Source organism: Cucurbita pepo, chromosome 17 (assembly GCF_057944985.1).
Source record: "Cucurbita pepo subsp. pepo isolate OVF chromosome 17, ASM5794498v1, whole genome shotgun sequence".
NCBI classification, from domain to species: Eukaryota; Viridiplantae; Streptophyta; class Magnoliopsida; order Cucurbitales; family Cucurbitaceae; genus Cucurbita; species Cucurbita pepo.
This window is the reverse complement of record NC_141814.1, coordinates 2,717,979-2,741,096: the sequence shown is the minus strand read 5'-3', so window position 1 is coordinate 2,741,096 and position 23,118 is coordinate 2,717,979. Positions and strand designations below refer to the sequence as shown.

The 23,118-nt window shown below is 34.2% G+C and overlaps 2 protein-coding genes and 2 non-coding genes across 8 annotated transcripts; 2 read left to right on the top strand and 2 right to left on the bottom strand.

Annotated features, from left to right (window-relative positions):
• Nucleotides 1-2,139: 2,139 nt before the first annotated feature.
• TRNAG-GCC (transfer RNA glycine (anticodon GCC)) lies at nt 2,140-2,210 on the top strand. Its single transcript has one exon. It is a non-coding gene; the product is annotated as a tRNA-Gly (tRNA).
• A 797-nt stretch (nt 2,211-3,007) lies between these two features.
• Nucleotides 3,008-3,078, top strand: TRNAG-GCC (transfer RNA glycine (anticodon GCC)). The gene has a single exon. It is a non-coding gene; the product is annotated as a tRNA-Gly (tRNA).
• Nucleotides 3,079-4,754: 1,676 nt separating this feature from the next.
• On the bottom strand, nt 4,755-9,633 carry LOC111778990 (ATP-dependent RNA helicase). 5 transcript variants are annotated; one of them, XR_002812626.2, is made up of 4 exons: nt 9,432-9,633; nt 6,536-8,965; nt 5,071-5,209; nt 4,755-4,994 (listed from the first exon to the last, which is right to left on the bottom strand). XR_002812626.2 is itself a non-coding variant. In XM_023659013.2 (3 exons), the coding sequence occupies exon 2, from the start codon at nt 8,940-8,942 to the stop codon at nt 6,543-6,545; it is 2,400 nt and encodes a 799-aa protein (XP_023514781.2). In that variant the 5' UTR covers nt 8,943-8,965; nt 9,432-9,633; the 3' UTR covers nt 4,755-5,209; nt 6,536-6,542. The 5 variants fall into 5 exon arrangements, 3 of the variants coding, with proteins under 3 accessions (XP_023514781.2, XP_086975476.1, XP_086975475.1); XR_015413570.1 differs by having other exon boundaries at nt 5,071-5,189; XM_023659013.2 differs by having other exon boundaries at nt 4,755-5,209.
• Nucleotides 9,634-10,823: 1,190 nt separating this feature from the next.
• Nucleotides 10,824-20,641, bottom strand: LOC111778571 (signal peptide peptidase-like 4). Its single transcript, XM_023658481.2, has 14 exons — nt 20,157-20,641; nt 19,294-19,452; nt 19,112-19,223; nt 16,216-16,335; nt 15,958-16,109; nt 15,709-15,891; nt 15,188-15,222; nt 14,447-14,609; nt 13,034-13,087; nt 12,565-12,657; nt 12,321-12,463; nt 12,144-12,214; nt 11,285-11,368; nt 10,824-11,188 (listed from the first exon to the last, which is right to left on the bottom strand). The coding sequence occupies exons 1-14, from the start codon at nt 20,292-20,294 to the stop codon at nt 11,076-11,078; spliced, it is 1,620 nt and encodes a 539-aa protein (XP_023514249.1). The 5' UTR covers nt 20,295-20,641; the 3' UTR covers nt 10,824-11,075.
• Nucleotides 20,642-23,118: the final 2,477 nt, after the last annotated feature.

The window sequence follows — 23,118 nt, the reverse complement described above, 5'->3', positions numbered from 1 at the left end:
TATCAAATAATGGAATCACTACAATGAAGTAAGTTTAGTGATTGATGGAATATCTCAAGGCAAAAACATTTAGGAAGTAAGTTTAGTGTTTGATCGATTCTATGGATATCAAATGATAAGGAATCACTATAATGAAGTAAGTTTAGTGTTTGATGGAATATCTCAAGGCAAAAACACTTGTTTGAGATTCGAACTTATTCTAAACTGATTATGTTTAACTTGAACGATTCTAAACATACCATCTAAATTACATAGAATTGCAAAAAAAAACTTAAGCATTACTAAATAAAAGTGTAAGAACACTTGGCCTTAATGATAAGAAATCACTCCAAGGGAAAATAAGATTTGAATTATTTTGTTGATCAAATATCTAAGTCATAAACACTCGTTTGAGATTCAAATCACTTCACAAGTAAGATCGATCATGTCAAACTTGAATGATTGACATGCAATCTAAGCTACATGAAATTGTAAAGAAACTTAGTCATTAGTTAAAGAAAATCACAAATGCTCTTTTTACTAAAAGAAGTTCAGATACCAGAAGCTCGATAACCTAAGATTAAGACTTGAACATCAACGAGCAAGTAAGAACCATTCTAGACTTTTTTTATTTTATACTTGTAGAAATCACTTGGGAAGGATAACGAATAAAGAAAGAGTATTGATCCGTTACAGTTTAGGGGGAGTAAGTAAATGAACCTTCTTCAAACAAACACAGTAAAGGTGAATAAAGAGTCTGACTCCAGGAGCTAGCTAGCTTTCTCTTTCGTCTTGAAAGCTTCAAGTTCAGGAACCAGAGTGAGTAGAATTCTCACGATCAGTCTGGTGCCAAATTCATGAAGAAGAAGAAGAATCTTCAATCAAATCATAATAAACGTATGTCTTGTCTTTACTTATCGAGTTCAATCAGGTTCATGAATGAGTAAGTAGATTGACTTGACTATCTTGTCCCCGGAACCCTCTGGAACAGCTCTAGAGTCAATAATTTTATATGAGGAACTACTGAACTCAATCACTCATGCCACGACAATCTTTATGGAATGGCAGTCTTGTTGATGCATTCCTGTTGGATTTCTAACCCTAAGAGTAAAAGTTTAAGGAGTATGCAATAATTAAGCTAAGAATTGTTGGTTAAGGACCTAAATCGAGTGTTATGTTCGAGATTTAAGAGACTTTAAAATAACTCATCAAATAACCTCAAATGTGTATGAAACTTTAATTAAAGACTTATTCCAAGTTTCTTTACAGGATAACATACATTGTTTTATATAATATCAAAATAAAGTTCTTACTTTATAAAAATAAAAAAGCTTAAAACGTAGAGTACATGAATGAAATATCATAAATAAATAAAAAAGCTGCATTTTATGCCTTTGAAGTATGTAGAAATCTTGCATAAATGAAAGTTAGAATGTTTTATATTGACATGATCCTTGTAAATGTTAGGTTTATTAAATATAAATTTAAAAATTTAAGGATATAATATATATACACATAAATGTGGCATAAAGAACTATTACACATCTTTTAAAATTGAGAAACTAAATAAATACAATGCTAAATTACTAAAATGTCATTAAACTTGTACTTCGCCTTAAAAAAAAAACTATTAAACTTACAAAAATTTCAATAATATCTTTTAAATTTAAAAAGAAATAAAAAAATTATTACCACTAATTTAGGATAAAAAAACCGTTAATACTACTTTGTTACAAAAATATTTTCTAAGATCGTTTCAAACAATAACTATTTCAAATTGTTTTAAAAATAATTTTGAGTTTTCAAAAGTTTCAAATTTAAAAAAAAAAAAAATTAAAATCATAATTTTTTAAAAAACTTCAAAAAAAAAAATAAAAGTAACATTAAAATATTTATAAATAATCTATGAATTGTTGATAGACGATTTTCGTCCATTGATAGTAAGAATTTTTTTTAACTTTTCTTTTATAAAGGTAAAAAGGTGTTAATGCTAATTATACGGGTATTCTTTAAACATAATACTGATACCAATGGTAAAGATATTTTCAACGAAAGTTTGTCGTTTGAAAGATATTATGAAACTTATTAAAATTTAAGGTATTTTTTAATGGTATTTAAAATTAATAAATAAATAAATAGAAGATCACATATCAACAACAAGCACCAGTGGTCTAGTGGTAGAATAGTACCCTGCCATGGTATAGACCCGGGTTCGATTCCCGGCTGGTGCATCTAAGTGGGTCGGCTATGAAGAGTTTAGCGTTGACTGTGATCTGGGTTGATCACAATTGTCTGATCTATATCTGACGTGTTCATTGGCGCAATCTGAGCTTTCCTTTTTTTTTTGGCTTTTTTTTTTAATATACGAACATTATACCCTATTCTTCCATAGAGTAAGTAGATGAATAATTAAATATATATATATATATATATATATATATATATATATATATATATATATATATATTTATTTATTTATTTATTTATTTATTTATTTATGTGTGTATATGTATATGTATGTGTATTTATAATTCTATTCTAAGAAAAAAAATGTAAGTTTTAAAATTAAAAAATAAATTTAGAACGATTGGGTTGAACCAATCTAGTTTTAAGAAAATGATGAATAGACTAAATTCATAATTTTTCATTTATTTGTACCTAATCTAACCCAAATAAATTTATAATTCGATATGTATAATGGAAGATTTGAACTTTCTATTCTCATATATTTTAATATGTCGAACTCCAATTAAATTAGGTGTTATTTTATCTTCGATAATTCCTTTTATGCTTCAATTTACCATCTCATATTCAAATAAAATCACATTTTTTTCAAACTCCACTCCAAAAAAAAACTAATGGTAAGACTTTATTTGAAAGTTTTTAGGAATGCTTTTAGATTATTTTTTTTAGTTTAAGGGGTTTGAAAATTTTGAAAATTTTTGGGTATTTTTAAAGCGGAATATTTTAGGGGTATTTGTAATTTTAAAAGGAACAATTAAATAAAAGATCATATATTAATCAACAAGCACCAGTGGTCTAGTGGTAGAATAGTACCCTGCCACGGTACAGACCCGGGTTCGATTCCCGGCTGGTGCATTTAAGTGGTTGGCAATGATGAGTTTAGCGTTGACTGTGATCTGGTCGATCGCAACCGTCTGATCTATCTGACGAGTTGATTGGCGCAATCTGAGCTTTCCCTTTTTTACACAACAATTTTTGGGGTTTTTTTTTTTTTTTTCAATGTTACTCCCATTATTTCTATACGATTAACATTACATCAACACGCTAACATTGTATAGTATATTGTTATTCTTGGTCGTCTCTTATTAATGGTAGTTTGTGGTCGTTATTCAATGTTGCTCCCGTTCTTTCTATATGTTTAATATTACATCAACACTCTAACATTATAATGCATATTGTTATTCCTTGTTGTCTCTTATTAATGGTAGGTTATGGCTGTCATTCAATGTTACTCCCGTTCTTTCTATATGCTTAATGCATTTACTAAAATTCTTTCTCCTCATTTCATTTTTTGTATCCCTTCATAGTTTACGAACTCTATACACTATTCTTCGATAGAGTACGTAGATGAATAATTATAAAATAAATGCATGTATATATAATTCTATCCTAAGAAAAAATGTAAAATTTAAAAAGAACAATAAATTTAGATTGATTTGGTTCAACCGAATCTAGTTTTAAAGAAATCTATTAATCAATCCATTTCATAAAATTTTGAAATAAATTTATAATGCAACTTAAACCGTACAAGTTGAATTGGATTAGGTTAGTCGAGTTTTCTAGTATTTCGTTCCTCTTTTATTTTAAGTTGCTAAATTCAATTTTAGTTGTTTTGTTTCAATTTAAATTCAATTGTATTTGATTCATCTCTTTAAATAGAAAATCTCATGTGCTTGATCAACTTAGAGTCGGATCCATTGATTACATGTTTTCATAAATGCAATCTAAGAAAAAAGGCTAGAAATAGAACTTTGGTTTTTGTACCAAGACACAAGATAAAAACCTTTAAGGTCACTAAAGTCATGCTTTTATTTGTCAAAGAAGAAATTGTTATAGACATACATTTTAGGTGTTTAAGCTCTTAAAATCACTTAAAACGGAGGTATAAGTGTTCACTCAATTTAAGGTGTTAAGTGTCGATTAGAGTAAGTTGTAGGCTCATTCAAATAGTATTCTACTCAAGTCATGCATAACATAAAAGAGTAAGATACGGACGCAAATGGACAACAAATTATGAATGAATCTTACCTAGTTGAGTAAATTGTGTGTGCATGGACATATTTTTCTTCGGATAGAACCAAATTTGAATCTTTTTTTGCTGGTGTTCTTATGATTTTTCATTATAGCTTACTTTTACTAATTGTTTTGTAAAATCCACAAGATCCTCACCGCAATTTGGTATTCTGAGTACTTTAAGTATAAAGTTGCAACTAAATGAATAGCTAGCGAGCATTCTCAAGGAATTGGAAGTTGACCCAATGTTATATCAAAGTTTTCAGTTGACCAAGGACGTCTGGTTCGTCACACTATCACTTACTATAGTTAATTAGGGTGTTGTTCTTCATAGCTTACGTATCTTATGGATCTCAAATTCCAACATCTTATACTTCTATCTACTTCATCCTTAAGAGTTTCATGACTTTTTTAATGGTGATTGGTGCTCATATGTCAACACTAACATAAATATGAGCTCTTAATGACTCGTAAGATTTTATTTAAACGCAATGCAACGTAGCAAACATAACAATACAAATTCCAAAGTTGAACATATCTACTAAAATGGGGAAAAAAGTGAGTACTTTTTGAGATAATACCACTACAATCAGCATAATTTTGAGTATCTTTCTACCATAAGTTTTGTGGTTTCTATCTACTGCTGCAAAGCCTCTATGTTGTTAGACCAACTCCACCCCTTCCAATTCTCAACTCCAAGATCACTCCGATTGAAGAAATCCATTTCTTTTAGATATCTAATTCGAATCATCTCGATACTACAATATGTACAGAAATGCTACTATTCAACTCGTTCTACGTAATTCCAAAAGTATTCATACTTGAGAAACGTACCTTGAGATCCATTGCTAGAGGCTTTTGTGTATGGAAAACTTTTGCAATGAGAGTCACAGAGGAGCCAGTGTAAGCGAGGACAATTCCCAGCATCTTCCTCTTTTAGTGCAGCCTCCATCCTGTGCGTTTTAAGTGTCCTCTGAGATTGATATGAAAAATTCATGTAGTAAGCAGCAGTATGGAGATATAAACGCTATATTGAACAAATACACTCCACAATGCAGCTAAAATTCAATCAAATATCAACCATAAGAAATGAAATGGTACGGTCCCAGGAACGTGAAAACGAATTAAACCAGAAAAATGGGGAAGATACTACTGGGATTTGGGGATAGGGTATAACAATAAGCTTAGCAGGACATCAGAGAAAGAGCTGCGTCTGCGTTAAGCAAATGCTGTATATGAGACTTAAAAGAAGGAAAGGTAATTTCTTTTACATGGATGGGATGTTTGTTCTGCACTACCAGGAGGGTTTTACAACCAAATGATACGAGAAACTAGTAATAAAGATGACCCCAAGAAACTAAACAATTTTAGTGTAAATAATATTTACATATCGAAACGAATGGACAAACAGGGAATTGCATTGATTATCCAGAGTGCAAAAAAGCTAACAGATAGAGGTCAATATTATGTTTAGAAGCCTGAGTTATTTGGTATAACTATGAGTGAAAAGAAGATGTTCGGCCTCGCCTCATCAAGAAGCATGATGACATCTTTTTCTTCAGTCAGACCAACCAACTCAAAAATCTCCATACATCAATTCTTTGATGGATTGAAAGTATACTATCCGAAAGAAAAACTTTTACTGCATTACTCCAAAGCAAATTAGCCTCAGAATTTAAAAATGCCAGTCCATAAAAAGTTGAGAGTTGCAATGGAGTGCATGCGTGTGTGCGTGTGCGTGCGGGGGGGTGTTTTGTCTGCTATTTTGATACCTTACATCATGCTTCTAAGAAATTCTCCCACGAAAAAAGCAACACATAATCATGAATAGTAAATAACGTCACCAACCACCATGCCTCCTCTTCTAGCACCTAGAACAAATTACTACACATTCTTCTACTTGGGTTTTTGATGATATCGTCCGTCTACAACTATAATAGACCCAATGAGTTAACAAAGCAAAAGTGGAACACCCTTGGTTTTTAAAATCCTGATGCCTATATTTTGGAGCTCTATTTCACTTTGAATTTCAAGAAACATCATTTTTACATGCTTGGCTCCAAATTATTTTGCAAAAATGTAACAAGCTAGAAATGAAACAGATATGAAACAAAATACTTTTACTTGACCTTTGGAAAGAATCAAGTAGTCAAAATATTGATGATAATAATAATAATAATAACAACAAACAAGCAAGAAATCAATAACATGGCATCTTCATATGCTACAAAATGCAAAGATGAAAAAATAAAGAACTTTTAGATAATATAAAAAAGTTTATTTGAATGTAAATCCACACCTTAAACTCAAATAGCTTGCTTCTCATACAAGCTAACGGGAGACCTTGGCTTTTCATGCCCTTCTTTGCTCTGAGACTTAGGTTTCCCAGCTTGCCTTGATTCTGGTTTCCAATTAGCTTTTGTCAAAGATTGACCTAATAAGTCAGCAATATCTGTTGCCATCACCTCGGCCTTCTTGACGTAAGGAAAAGTTTCTTCCTTGAAGTGCTGGGACAGCCAAAGATACATCGACAATACTTGATGCTTCGTCTCAAGATCCAATAGCTCCATATCATTTCGAGCAGAACCCTTGGGCATGCCCATTGCAATGTTCACTGGAACATTGTGACTATACGACGAAGCAAACCTCAAAAGATGGTACATAGCCTTCGGATCTCTAACATTAACAGGGGCAAAACAAAAGTTAAAACGATCTGCTAGAGATAATCCTTGGACCTTCTCCAACATATTTGCAACTTTCTTTATATGATCATGTCGGCATAAAAAGTAAGAACCATCTAGACGACAATTTTCACTAAATTTTTCCAATAGCTGACAGAATGTAACATTAGAGACTTGCCCTGCAAATAGCTCAACTTGCTCAAAGCAAGGAAAGAGACCAATCTTTTGAACATCATCGAACGGTTGTTTCAAACATTCAATCAAGTAATCAAGATCATCCAAATTTAATGTGGTTGTAAGTCCATCTGGGTAGCGACTTCCTCTGCGCCCTGCTCTCCCAGCAATCTGCTTAACTTGTGAAGCAGGAACTGGTACAACCTTGTCCCCATTGTACTTTGCCAGATTGTAAAACACAACTCTCCTAATATTAAGATTTAGCCCCATTCCCAGTGCATCACTCGCAACAAGCACATCAAATTCACTATCTTGATCATTAAACAAATTTGCTTGATGTCTACGAGTCTCTGGTGGTAAAGCACCATAAATAACACAACATCGATGTTTGGTGAGCTTCTCGATTGCCAACTTAACCTCAAATATCTCCCTTCTTGAAAAGGCAACAATACAATCACCAGATCTAACATTTCTAAGATCACCTAGTAGCGTTTTAGCTTCAACAACCAATGGCTTAAACCTCCCATAGTGTTGTTCATGCAACTCATCCCCAGTTTCGGAACAGATCTTACGAACAACATTTAGAACACTAGGATCCCCACATAAGTGAATCTCATCAGCTTTCAAGCCAAGCAAAGCCCTTGTCCATGCATATCCTCTATATGAGTCTGACATCATCTGAATCTCATCAACTACAGCAACCTCATACATCTCATCTGTCGACACCATTTCAACTGTACAGGCAATATGACTAGAAAATGGTACAAGTTTCTTTTCTTGTCCTGTGAGAAGGCTACAATAAACACCATGAGCATTCACCTTATCAAACACTTCCATTGCCAATAACCTAAGAGGACTGCAATAAATCCCTTTCTTCGCTTCCATAAACCTTTGCAAGGCATTGTAAGTTTTACCACTATTAGTTGGACCACAATGGTATATAATTTTACGCTTCATTGCTCGTGCAAACGGAAACCAGGTGTGTGGCTTAGTAAGGTCAGCTGAATCAACCATACTTCGAAACCGCCTAATCTCATCTGGAAACTCTTCTAAACAGTATTCAACAAATATTGGAAAAAGGAATTTGACAGCATCATTTGAAGGACCAAGAAACACCAAATACTTCACAACATCAGTAGAACATTTCTTGAAGAAAAAGCTTTGAAACTTATGTACAGCCGTTGGAAAAAATGACAAGCCAATGTAAATACCAAGAGCCTGATTGCTAGCCCAACCAGATTTTGCAAAGTAGCGAAATATCTCTTGAAGAGTTAACCATTCAGATTGTTCTGGCTTTGCACCGCCCCGTCCAACACCACGAAGCTCACGATATAATTCAACGGGATCAGACAATCTGATAGTCTCATAATTCCTCAATTTTGATGACCTTAGGTCATTGCCACCATTTTTAGAATCATCCACAATGGTACCGCAAATGCTACCCTCACTGCAATCATCCCCACCTGTAATCATCACTGAATCACAAGTATCAATCTCAAAGCTAACATTTTTTCCAACATCTGCATCGTACTCCCCAACTTCTACCACATTTGAACCACTTACAGTATCATCATCATTTTCGTTATCTTCCTTGTGCTTACCTATGAATGAGAATCCTCTCACATTGAAACTATTAAAGGCTCCAAACCTTGAGCTCTGAGAAAGCAATCTAAACCAAACTTGATTCGAAGTGCTTGAGAAAGGACGCTCTGGATTACTTTGGAGAATTCTATGATCAACATACTGTCCACTAGAATGTAGCAATCTATTCCATGTAAAAATCCTAAACCGAGAGTCACATTTTCTTGAAGAGGAAATCCTTAAAAGAGTAGTTGCAAGGCCTCTAACCATTGTTAAATTGCAAAATTGCCAATCTGGATTAAAAAATCAAATATTCAATAGAAGTAGAAAAAACAACTATACATATATATAGAACCAAGACAAAACTTGCAGAACCAGACCGAACACCAAAAGAAAACTTCTTAAGGAATAACATATTTCGATCTCATAATCAAAAACTACAATCTTAGTATCAAATATTTTAATACCACCACTTACGGGAAATCAAGGGGGGAGGGGTGACAATGGCAGAAAAAAAAGAAAAAAGCCCAAAAAGAGAGGAAGCTAGCGGCTACTGAACACAAAAGAAATTGGCGGCAAAATTAATTGCCCGGTAACCTGAAATAGGGCGGCGCAAAGACGGAATCAAGAAAACAAAAAGGAGAAGCAGAAGAAGAAGAAGAAGAAGATTGAGAGAGCATACAACGAAGAAAACGAAGAGGAAAAGGTGAGAATGAGAACGAAATTCCAATGATACCGAGAAAGACAAAGGAAATATACCAATAGAGGGAGGGGGCGGCTCCGAGTCTACAGGTTTTCTACAAGCTGCAACAACGATGAATAATAGGCGGCGGGTCGCTGTCTGAATAGGCCGTGAGAGGTGGCGGGTGGTCGACGGCGGTGGAGTTATAAAGAGAAAGGGAGGCCTGAACTTAAGATGACATGCATCAATACTAGGGCAGCCATTTTCTTAGAAAACATTAAAAAATTAGCAACAAAACTATATATATATAAATTGCTATTCAATTTTTTACATTTATTTCAAAAAAATATTATTTATTTTTTTATAAAATTACAATATTATATTCTTAAAAATAAAAAATTTATTAGAACTGGAAAATTACTGTATTAGAGGAAGACTTAGTATGTAACAATTTAATTAAAAAAAACTTGTCAAAATTAAATATTTTATTATTGAGCAATTATGATTTGTAGCTCCCTTGTGATAATAATTTTCACGATTGAGATTAAATTATTACAAACTTATAGTTATAGTGATTAAATTATTATATATTAAAGTTTAGAGACTAAATTATTACCTCTACGAAAATCGTAATTTTTAACCTATTTCCTAATGAATTTAAAGATGGGTTAAGTATGTGTATAGAAAATAGGGTTATTAATGTTATATTTCAATTTTTTTTTTTTTAAACATAATTTGTTAAATTAAATTGTGTTAAATCTGTGGTTGAATTCTAATTTGCTAAACATTCATTTATTAAAAGTGTATTTGATTGGTATATTTAATATTCGTAGTAAAGAATATATAATTTATATACTAATTATTTAATTGAAGTAATACTAGAAGTATAAAAAAATTATACATAGAACTTTATTTTTTTATTAAAAAAATTAGAAAGAATTATGTAATAATATATATTTCTAATATACATCTTTTACCCAATTTATTTCTAATAATTCTTTATCTTTAGTATTTACCTATAAATATATTCCTTTAATCAATCATAACAAGAGTAGACACTATAAATATATTCCTTTAATCAATCGTAACCAGAGATGTCTACTGGGTGAGTTACTGGGTGCGATAGGACAGGAAAACCCATCTCCATCACCTATTTCATTTCTCATTAACGTAAAATTTTTCATTTATTTTTACGTGGATCGGGACGAAGATTCTACATGAAAAATTTGCAAGGAACGAGTTCCATTTACCTTTTATCTTTATTACAATATCAAGCTGAACCCTTTGGAGCTCGCCCTCGTTTGAGATATGCCAATTGACACTAGTGAACATGATTAGCTCAACGATTAGTGACCTAAAAAGTTGAGATCGTCTCTACTTTCTTAACTCAAACTCACCCTGTGAAAGACGTTTTTCATTTTGATCTCTATTCTTAGATTATCAGTAAGAACATCTCATTATAACACAAGTAGCAGAACTGCAGAAAGTGTGCAGCTGGGAACAGAGTGTTTTTCTTTGTTTCTGTGCAGGTATACATATGTAGTTTGTAAAAACAGGTATATATAAATTACACATGCAAGTAGTAATCTACAGCCTCGGCAAAGGTAAGGGAAAGGGAAAATGGTTCGTTCTCTAAGTTCTTTGTGATTCTTAATTAGCAGTGGGAGTATTACAACGGGTGTTGGTTATGATGCAAGCTTGGTAGGTTACTTACTCTTATTTTAATGTTGAAAGGAGGGTTGGAGTTGGATGTGTGGGCAAGGCCTTTCTGGTTCTCCTCTTGTCCATAGTATCTTAAGATCCCCTCTTTGCTTTCCCAGTGTCAAAAATGTGCCTGCCATCAAATCATCAAGTTTTTTATGTTTTCTAGCAGGGCTAATTTGTTCGTGGGACGATGGGTCGGGTCGGGTAATAGAACTGTGGGACTTACCAAGGGTGAACGGAACTATGTAAAGCAAAGCTGGTTGGCCATGTCCGTCCATTAAATTCAAAGCTACGTAAGTGATGAGTAGGCCTGAAATGGAAAATGAACGCATCAGTAAGCAAGACGAGGTCGAGTTGAGGATATCAACTTTTGATTGTTTTTAGTCCCGGTTTTTTGTTCTGACATGGAGAAACTATATGAAGAATACTAACAGTCGACGAAAGAAAAATAATGTAACAGGTGAAGCCCAAGCCCACCATTTCCCCCTATTCCCAGGTATTGTCCTCCGCTTTCTCTTCTTGGCTTCCCCTCAAGGTTTTAAAACGCATCTTCTAGGGAGAGGTTTCCACACCCCTATAATTCGTTCTCCTCTCTAACCGATATGGGATCTCACAATCCACCTCCCTTCGGGACCCAGCATCCTCGTTGGAACTCGTTCCCCTCTCCAATCGATGTGGGATCTCACAATCCACCTCGAGGCTCAGCGTCCTCATTGGCACACCGCTTGGTGTCCCCCCTTCAGGGTTCTGCCTTCTCGCTAGCACATCGCCCGGTGTCTAGCTCTGATACTATTCGTAACAACTCAAGCCCACCACTAGCAGATATTGTCCTCTTTGGGCTTTCCCTTCTAGGCTTCCCCTCAAAATTTTAAAGCGCGTCTCCTAGGGAGAGGTTTCCACACCCTTATAAAGAATGCTTCATTCCCCTCTCCAACCAACGTGGAATCTCACAGATAAAGCTCCAATGAATTCAAGACAATATACGTATGTTACAATTTACGAAAAAGGACTCCAATATTTGGAAATAAGAGATAAAATGAAGTAATCTGTTTGGAGATTGTCATAAGATTTTGTGTTGGTCATACCTGTGCCATAAGCAGTCATTGCCCAAACAAAGTAACCTGCTCGGAGTTTCTTCTTCGCAAGCCAATCATATCTGTAAAAAACAGGCAAACCACCATTAAGTTCCATGGACCATTGATGCAATCCCAGCTAAAAGAAACTTGCAGACATATTGAACATGTTCTACTCATTGCTTTCACCTTAGTGAAAATGCGACTACAAGTCCAGGCAAGATAATATCACCAAATCCGATAATGCTGTACCCTCCCCAAGGATCAAACATCCGTGGAATCTTAAGCAGCATGGGTATACCAACTTCTCCACTCTTATCACCACGAGCAACCTGAAATTCCAAAGAAAAAATAAGACAGGTCCTTGATAGAAACAAACCATATTGCCTATATAGATCAATGGAAAAGGGTATGGCTTTAGTAAACAACTCACCACTATCATAACGCTCTCGTGGAACCACCATTTCGAGACGAATACCCAAAAAATGTCGTACAAAAAGGCACAGCTGAGGAGAACCGTCCCAACCTGATGATAAGTGAAAACAAATTTAAAATTTAAGCTGTTAACTAAAACTGTCCCAACAACTAAAACCTTCCCAACATTCGCACTTGAATTTGATATATGTAAAGTTGTTTGTGATCTCAACAACGGATTATCGGCCCACGGGAGACAACATATAGTCTCTTTCACAATGCAATTTCGTAAGTTTCGATAAAATCTTTGTTTAGTTTATTAAAATATGGTACCTCTTAGATGATACAAAAAGAGGATATTATGACACAAAATGATGAGAATCATTTCATGCCATCGCCTCATAGTAGAAGCAATCAAGAAGATCAATAGGCAAACATGTGGAAGATAGCAAAGAAAAACCTGGAAATGTATGGAACTCAAAAATTACCTTGAGATTAGGAACTCGAACAATCTGGAGAACGGTAACTATGAGCGCAATACCCTGATTGAAAGTAGGAACGGGAAGCCATTTCAACAAAGTTTTAATGAAATCACATCAACAAATGGACAAACTTATAAATATGATATAAGATAGATCATTTCGAAAAGAAACAAAACAAAAAAAAAAAGGAAACAATGACGGAGGAATAGATATCATTCATTCCCAGCTTGGATAGCTTGGATACTGACTCATGAAACAATAAACTGTGAAATACTTTTGTTAGCACATCTACCAATGGAAGTAGTAGGTACATAACTCATACATACTATCCCCTTCTCTAACTTCTTAATAAAATGTTGATTGATTACAATATGTATTGTTCTACCATGTTGGATAGGATTATGAGCAATATTGATGGCTAATTTGCGCAATACAACTTTATCGAGCCTTCTCCTGTAACCTATAAGTTGTCAAGGATTATCTTCGACCAATAAATTCATCACATATTTCTGTTGTGATATGTAGATGCCATGAGCTGAGTAAGCTAATTCAATACCGAGAAAATACTTTAGTCTTCCACGTTATTTGAACTTGAATTCTCTCATCAATTCCCTTCTAAGTCCAACCTTTTCTTCTTCATTATCTTCAGTGACGATGATATGTCATCTACATACACTAGAAGCACAATAACTCCCCTTAATTCTAAGTGCTTGATAAAGAGAGTGGTATGGATTATGTTTTTAGTCCATACAGGGATTTTCTCAACTTTCTTCAAGTCTTGGAGGAATGCTCATGTAGATTTTCTGATACAGTTCGCCGTGAAGGAACACATTCTTCACATCGTACAACGAGGGCTACCAATTTAAGTTGGCAGCCAAGTACAACAATATTCTTACGGTATTCATCTTTACAATTGGGAAAAACTCTCCTGGTTATCTATACCGTAAGTTTGAGTATATCCTTTAACTACCAACCTTGCCATATACCTTTCCAAAGTTTCGTCAAATGAAAAGAAACAAGCTACCGGTGTGCAAAACTAAACCAAGGACCATAGGAAACATACTGAACCAATCAGAACAAGGCGGCAGTAAGTTAACTTTCATCAACTGTTCAGGTCATTGAAGTGTAAATGTTCAAGTGCCTTTTGCTTCAGTCAGAAAGTTAGTAATAATGCTGTCCAATTGTTACTTCTTTTTCTGATATGGGACAACTTGTTCTTAATAAATAGAGCAAACCACAAAATAAATAATCGAGCATTGAAAAGTTCTGCAATTAAAAATTATAATAAAATATATATTGAAAGAAAAAAGTAATGACTCCTGATATTTGATCCTCAACTTGGTAAAAGCTATCAAATGGAAAAGTGGAAAAGCAATGAAGCAAGCAAAATGAAAGACTGGAAATAGTGGGGTTTCTTACAAGGATGTCTTGGCCTATCCAAGCAAAAGATATTTTGTGATAGTAAGCCCAAAGAACAGCAAACGCTAAGCAGAAAGGAAAAACTGCCAACGTCAGATGGGACATGGCTCCAAAGAAGGGTACTTTGATATATGACTCAGCAGCATGTTCAAACCATCTGAAACTGTAGTTCTTATGTCGTTAGTTTCATCCCGCTAAAAGTTGAAAAGATATATGTTATGGAAAACTTCAAAATAATTCAAATTGTCACCCTCTCTTTTCTCAATGAAATACAGCATCATACTAGGAAATTATCCTCAAATTCATTAGTTATTAATCGGTTGACAGCGCAGTACGGTGCAAGGTGATACTATAAAAGTCGTAAAATTTTCTAGCTAGACAATATTGCCGCAGATACGAAGTCACAATGCCTCCAGCTAATTAATATAACTCAAAGATATTGAGCCCAAACTGTAAGAAAACATAAACAAGGATATGAACAAGTTGACAACAGATCCCCTGAATACTAATCTTATCTACAGCAGTTTTGGAGAAAAATAATAAATAGCAGAGGAAAAGGAGGAATCTTTTAAATGACGCATTCGGTAAGCCAACTAAGCCCATGGGAAAAGATTTGGTGGGAGAAATACCCAGAAAACATGCTATGTCAAACGAGAGTGAGAGAGAATCTATACTCTTTTCTTCGTTACGCATAGCAGTTATAGAAAATGAAGCATTAGACATGTGAGGGAAGATACATACCATGACAACAAAGCCACCAAGCAAGTTTGCAGTCCCTGTTGGTGCACAGAGATGTTATGAGGTACAGCCACATCACAACACAAGCAATGATTAAATTATTTAGATATTGATTTTAACCTAGCAATTATTCATATGACACGTGCATAATAGTGCGATGAATGTTTCAATAGTTCATGAAGCTAAGCTAGGGACCTTATAAGGCCTCAAGTTAGGGGGTGGAGTGATGGAGAGCTGTTCAGAAAAATCAGAAGCTAATGGATACACGTAAAGGTTAAAATGGATGCAAACAAATGGCAATACGATATCAGCAAAAGAGTTTTTCAAAATATAATTTTATTATATTAATTCTTTTATATCTGTTCATTATGATCAAACATCTGGAGATTCTGAGTCTTAAAACAATTTTCTTATGAATCAAAGAAATTGATTCAACATGCACATGATTTCATAGACAACTATTTACAAATGCAAAGCCATTTGTCCATCTAAACAACCCAACATAAAGAGAAGAACAGGCAAACCTCTGCACCGCCGATGCAAAATAGAACCACGAGAACTTCAAGAAACCAGGAAGACATTAATTTGTAGAGCATAACCAAGAAACATGAAGCGATCACGACAAAGAGAATTGCAGCTGTAGTGTTAATATCTATGTAACCACTGGAACCAGTGGCTTCCGTCTGCAGCAACTCATCTGAACCATCCTGCAAATGAAGTATATTCAGAAAAACTTTCCCCAAGGAGAAACTAGATAGAGAGGACTGTAGGACCTTCAACAGCTTATCATGCTCGATAGCTGCTTCTCGTGCAGTCCATGCAGACCAATAAGAAGCCACTAAGACAGTACCAACAGCCATAAGCCACAAAAATACTTCAGCGACGTCTACTACTGGTCGAAGTGGGGAATAAAGTTGCACAGATACTGAAATAACAGTAAGTTCACACTAAAATTGATTAAAATGGAATAGGAGGGAAAGAAAAACACAAAGGAATTACTGATTACAAAATTGAAGAGATTAAGTACACACCTGAGATGTGGTTCTTCAAATTTCTCTCAATACTATCACCAGCATCTTGAGGGAGCATGACAGCAGGTATGCCTATGGTTACATCAGTTTCATTCTCCTCACAGACCATCTTGAAAAGTTCTGAAAAAATGGGAATTCTCTTTTTCAAAAACAAAAAAGAACTTTTGGATTTTTATAAGAATTTAAGAAATATATTTTAAAATGGGGAGTTGCGATTGAGCCATTCAATCAGTTAAGTCCATCAACCTAATGGACTTGGAAACAAAAAACTATCGAAGCGATATGGTGGGCCCAATGATTCAACGCCTAGCAACAAAAATTAAAAACAAAAACAAAAAAGGAGACCTACGTTGAGTAAGCGACAGACACAGTTTCAGTCTTATAACAAGCCAGCTAAAGTTTAGGGGCTCTTAGAAGAACCGTTTTCTTTGGGATAACAAACAGAAAAAACATGTATAAATTTATAGAGACGGAGGTAGATAAAAAAGAGTTTTTTTCTTTTTTTTTTTTAAATATAAGAAATCGAGCTTTCATTCCGTTGAGTAATCGAGCTTTTATAGATCTCTCCCAACCTCTAAAATTTCTATGATGCCTCTCAAGCCAAATCTCCCAGACAACCACAAAGAAGCAAGCTTGCCAGAAATTTATCCTTCTCCCCAAAGGAGGAAAAAAGTATAACCACCTCTATCATAGCCCTACAATTCCTATTCGACGGTAAAGAAACACCAAAAGCCCCCGAAAAAGGGAACCAAATCAAAAATGAAAACTTGTGGTTCAATGACGTATGGTCAAGATCTTCTGCCACTCTATGTGAGGGAACCATGAGGCCCGAAAAAGAAGGGAGAATATCTCTACACATAATCTATAGTATTAGCTCTCCTATGTAAGCCATGTCAAGCAAAAAACTAAACCTTCCAAAGCAAGGGAAAATGATGAAGCTTATAATTTAAACGACTGGGAGTTGTGTTTTATTTTAGGCAACTGCTTGTATTTTTCCAGATTGTTGGATTAGTTAGCAGTTCGTCAAGTTTTAGTTGGTTATTCAGTTGTTTGTTACATTTATAGCCGTTGGAGTCTTGGTTCTTCAGGTGTTTTTTCTATTTGGCTATATTGAGGAAAGTAGGTAAGTTACAGATTTTTTGTGTTAATAAGTGAAAAAGAACGCAATAAAACTCGCTAAATCCCATTTAAACAGTCCCTAATCTTATATTTAATCATTTTTACCGTTTCTTTCCAGCCAGTACCAGGCAGAGCTTCCTAAGCATTTAACAGGAGAACGTCATCCTTAAGTGGAAATCTCAACCCAATAAATAACTGAGTGAGAACTCCTATCATTTCCTTTGGAAAACACCAGGCAACTCAGAAATTAAGGATATGAGTCCAACATCTGAGCACAGACATAATGTATAAAACGATGATTAACACCCTCACCACTATTTTTGGAAGTCGGCACAAAAGAGGGAGAAAAGTTTGGGCGAGGATTTCTTCTGTAGATCTTTTTCCTTATCTTTTTCTTGTTTCCCTTTTATAAGAAATAAATTTCATTTAAAGTGAAGAATACATAAGAGAGGACAAGAAATCTTCAAGGAGCTTTCAGAAACACTTCAGAGTTGGAATTGCCTTCAATTTTAGTCTCTTTCAATGATTTATAGTGTGTAACGAATCTTGAATCTCCTCTTGAGTCCATTATTTTATATAGTTATTTGGCTACACGACACTACAGTGCGCAACTCCCATTGAGTTCAGCAACTTCAGAGTTAGAATTGTGTTCAATTTCAGTCACTATTAGTGATTCATAGTGGGTAACGAATCTCGAATCTCGTAAGTCAGGAATAATATGTGATGAAAACAAATGTATGTTATGATAACGTTGTTATGCATGAAAGATTTGGTGCGTTGCATTGTATTAATGAACTAATGCTTTCTTATATGTGGGACCTCATGCATTTGTGTATTCATAAAAGTCATGAAATGTTAAACGTGTTCCCTTCTTTTCTATATGTTCAGATGGCATAAAAGTGATGCATGTCCAAAGGTTGTATGGGTATGAAATTGATTTATGTAGAGTCAATGTGTATGAAAGTCATGTACAAAGTGATGCATACCTGGTGAGTCCTAGAAAGTACGAAAGTGATGCTCACCTAGTAAGTTCAGTGTACATGGAACTATGTGTATAAAAGTGATGTGAATCTTGAGAAAAGAAAAGAAGTGGAACCCAAGACCAAGTTTTCGGTTCCACCATAGTCATGTAGTCTTAGTCATTATTGCATGTGTATGCATTTCCTAACCCCAGTACTGGGTCACTAACCCACACCCTGGATATTTTAATAAATATTTTTTACATTTTATTTTCAATAAGGACAAGGGCGTCCTAAGCAACTAACAGTGTTAGCTATAGAGGCTATGGGGGTAGCCAGGATAGAGTTGATTCCGCATTAGTTTTCTATGTGCTTTTTTTCTTTTTAAATGTTCTAAGCAAGCAAGTTTTTTGTTAGAAATAAGGATGAGATTTATGTTTTTAAGCTTTAAACTGTATGTTTGATTTCCATTTGATTAAGTCCTGAAAGACTTCCATAGCATACATGTGGTAATGATTCGGTCTGGTCATATTTTAGAAGTCGGGTCGTTATAGAGCATCTCAGTCTTTCCAGTTTGGTGGCATTCCCATTTTTTTACCTTCATCCTGGGGTCCTATCTTGATAGTTCTCTGAGGTTGTGTTTTGTTCCCTCTTCCTCTCCAGTTCATGCATCCTTCACACTTCCATATTCTTAGTGAAAGTTATATCCACAACTTGTTATTATGATATACATATATCTAACCTGACCATTGCAAAGAAAATTAACCTCAAAAGATCTTGCAGCCAAGAACAATAAGGAAAAGAAAATGTGTAGGTACCTTTACTGTTATTAATGATGAGGATGGCTGAAGCATTAGCATTTTCTGCAATATTTGCCTTCTTTGTGAAACTACAGTTTCCACGTCGTACCAAAATCACCTCCCCAGTCAGCTACAAGCACACCGAACAGTTCGATTTCAAATCAATGGAACTGTGAAGTATAAATATCAGAAAACCTTACCTTATTCTTAGGCATACTACAACAATCAGGAGGATCTGCCAGAGCAACTCTAGTATGGGTAGCATGTTTTTCCTTTGATTCCAAGGTCGGGCCAAATCGAGCACCAACACCAACATATTCAATGGCCGCTGCACCATTAACCCAAGTAGGGACTTTCACCTAAACAGAAAAATCAATGAGCTACAATATGTGTGTAGGATAAACTGATTACAATCCTCAAAATTATCACTATTTGAACAAGCAATCGATTCTACCACCAACATCCATCCATTGAATCTAACTCACATCCCAGTTCAACAAGCCTAATTCTAATTGTTTTGTTCCGAACCAAACCACGTGGCAGTTCGTCCTATTCAAATATTCACGACCAAGAAACACTCGATTCTCTTTCGGGTAGACCCTGAAAGGAGAAGGAAGGCTGGAATGCCAATCGGCGTCTATTATTGAATTCACCCGACCGATAGTACACCAAAAATGTCAAAGTCAACGAATGGGTAAGTCGCCAATCCCTAAAACGGAATATGTACCCATAACAAGATACAGCATAACAAGCAAGCATCATTTTATTAGTTCGTTGCTCTGTCATAGTGTCAGCAGCCAAATAGACTCAAGCAAAAAATGAATAATCAAATACATTTGGGAGACAGAGAGGGAACAAATGAAGAACCTCCATAAGCTAATAAATCATAAACTCGACCATCAACTCCCATATTTTCAATTGCTTTCAATTAATAGTCCAATACCCAAATTTTGCAATCATCAAATCCACACAATTCGAGTAGCAATAACAAAATATTCAAACTGAAACTTCGAAATAAGTTGAAATCAAGAACAAGAAGTAGAGAATAAGCAAAAGTGCTAACCAGAACGAAATTATTCTCACAACCAGGGCGCGCAGGTGCGACAGTGTCCTGATGAACTATATCCCCAGCAGAAACCAGCCTCAAAGTCAGCAACAAACCCAAAAGCACCGCAGTAATTACATCTTCCCGCGAATTCATCGCGGCCCAATAACCCCAGAACCGATTCCAATCCAAGATCCGAATCAAGTATTAGGGCTTTAACAAAGTGAATTCTCTAACAGAGAGAGAGAGAGAGAATCAAGGTTTATAGAAGAAGAACAAGAAGATCACAGGAAGCTACAAAAGAGAGAGAGAGAGAGAGAGAGAGAGAGAGAGGGAGATCGGTTGAGCCTTCAAACTTGAGTTTGATTTTGTATTGGGTCTTCGTTGGTATGGGCAAGAGAAACGAAAATGAACAGAAAACGGCGTGTACAAGAAGCGTTGAGTTGAATTTGGATTCCCTCTTGGCTCTTGTACTGGGTTTTTCTTTTTTAGAGCGATGAAATGAAGAATCCATCCATACCCGTTGCTGTTTATCCGTATAATCCACGCGTCACTGTGGCGTGGAGAACTGCTCAGGAGCTGACTCCATTATTGTCCTTTTCCCCAACCTCACGACCTCCATTATTGTACTCTCACAATTCATTGATCCCTACACGGAAAAACAAAAGCCTTTCTTCTTCAGTTTCCTCAATTGCTCTAACAATCCTTCAGAAGTTTGAGCAAGTTCTAGTGTTCTTAAGGTATTAATTAACGTTTTCCAGTGTAATTAAGAACATTTTCTTGTCCTTTAGTTGTAGGTAGGCATTTGTTTGGGATTATACACAACTTTTCTACTTCAATCTTAATTATTTGATAATATTTTCTATTTTTTTTATTATTATTGAAAAATGCCTGATTATCGTTTTTCAGTGTAATTACGGTATTAATTTTGAGTTTGTCAATGATAAAAGCCACTGAACTTCAAACTCGAGTTGAGAAAGAGAGCTAAGCCCTGGAGAGAAGGGCTTGATAGGTCATACGAGACAGCTCACGTACGGTTAGGGAGACGAGCCCCAACACATGGACTTGGGTCAACACTTATTTAATAGTCAGTCATCAATTAGAAGCGGGCAAGATGGTGATGAATTGTGATTGGTCCTAACCTTCAATAGTCCGAAATTTAGAAAAAAAAACACAAAGTATGTGATTCACCAAGAACGTATCTAACCATTTTACATTAGTGTGATAGGTAGTACGTGCTTGGCCATTTTTTTTTTTTTTCCTTAAAGCTTAAACTAATTCTTATCCTAACTTAATTGCAACCTAATTTTTTGTATTTTGAAATACGTTAGGTTATCAAATTTAACCTCTATATATATATATATATATATATATATATATATATTATTTGGCCCCAAAAGCATGGGATGTATTTTCTTTTATTTATTATAATTAAAATCTGGAAATAGATATTTGAACTGACTTTAAAAAAAATGTATTGATAATATTTATGTAAATGTATAATTAAAACAAAAGGCTGATAATATTTAAAAGTTATATAATACCTTAGGTAGGATGAAATAATAATGATATTAATAATTTTGAACTTAAATATAATAACAATAATAAATTTTAAAGGGCTAAATTAATAAAAATAGCATTTAATTTGTCTCAACCTATTTCTAAATTTCAAAAAAGTTTCAATAATATCTTTAAACTAAATTAAAAGATAATAATAATAAATATCCTTTAAACTTTTAATAGTATTTTTTAATCGTTTATATTTAAAAAAAAAATACTCATAAAATTATAGAAGTAAAGTTAACACTCTTTACTTTTATAAATAAAAAATAAAAAAATTATTATCGTCAATATATGTAAGATAAGAGTATTTAAAAAAAAAAATTAAAATCTAAGAGTATTTTAAAACAAAATATGAACGTTTCATTCCAAACTAATAGTAAGAATATTCCTGAATTTTTTTTAAATTTAAATATTTTTTTAGACTTCTTTTAAAATTTATAAATACTATTTAAATTTTTTTAAATTTAGGAGTAGTAAGATAAATGCTATATTTAAAAATATTTTTATTAATTTAATTCTTTTGGACTGTACTAAACAAATTTAAAGAAAATATTTAAGAAATTTGTTTTTTATTATAAAAAGAATTGTAATGAAGTTTGAGTCCTAAAGAAAAGGATTATTTCACACATGTTAATGCGTGCAAACCACGCTCGGGATCAAAAAGTATAAGCGCGTGGGGAGACAATGAGAGGTCGGTGACTGGCTACCGTCTGAACATGTTCCAACCTCCGTATTCAGCCGTACATAAAAAATTGTGCCTTATTGCAGGCTGATCCGACTTCACGTCGTAGTTATCACATTCTAACCAATCAGTACCAACCACGTGTCCAGTTTGATGATCTCGTCCGCATTTGATTCGAACCCCTTTTCTTTTAATTGGTAAATACAGAGCCCGCACATTACCATTTAAATTTCTTGTTTTTTTTATATAATTTATGGCAAAATTTTGAAAGAAAAACTTCTGACCTTTTTGGGGAATTGGATCCTTCAACTTTGTATTATAAAATTATTTAAGATGAATTATTTGATAAAAACTTACAATATTTATTTCAAAATATCCCATTTTTATTCTTGAATATCACTCATCTTTCTATCACTTTTAAAATTAATTAAAAAATTCTACCGCATAATATTTAAATTAGTTAACGAAAAGTCAACACCAATGACCAAAAGTAAATATTAATAGTGAAAATTTAAAGATAAAAATGTAAGATCTTCTTGAGACTCTGACAAGTTTAACTTAAAATTCAACCGTAAATATGTAAAATTTTGAAATTTAATGATCAAATTAAAACTAAAGCCAAAAGTTAAGAGTAAAAATGTAATATCTTAAAACTTATGGTCTAAATGAAAACTCAATGCGCGCAAAGTAAATAAAGAGAAAATAAATAGATAGGGATCCACTCCAAGCAAATTG

Bases quoted from the DNA above. Each gene is read 5' to 3' on its own strand.
- LOC111778990 (XM_023659013.2), bottom strand. From the start codon at position 8,942: ATGGTTAGAGGCCTTGCAACTACTCTTTTAAGGATTTCCTCTTCAAGA.
- LOC111778571 (XM_023658481.2), bottom strand. From the start codon at position 20,294: ATGAATTCGCGGGAAGATGTAATTACTGCGGTGCTTTTGGGTTTGTTG. The intron at 14,610-15,187 runs GTATGTATCTTC...TAAGAACTACAG, and splicing joins TTGGTGGCTTTGTTGTCATG to TTTCAGATGGTTTGAACATG. The intron at 12,658-13,033 runs GTAATTTTTGAG...ACTTATCATCAG, and splicing joins TTCGAGTTCCTAATCTCAAG to GTTGGGACGGTTCTCCTCAG.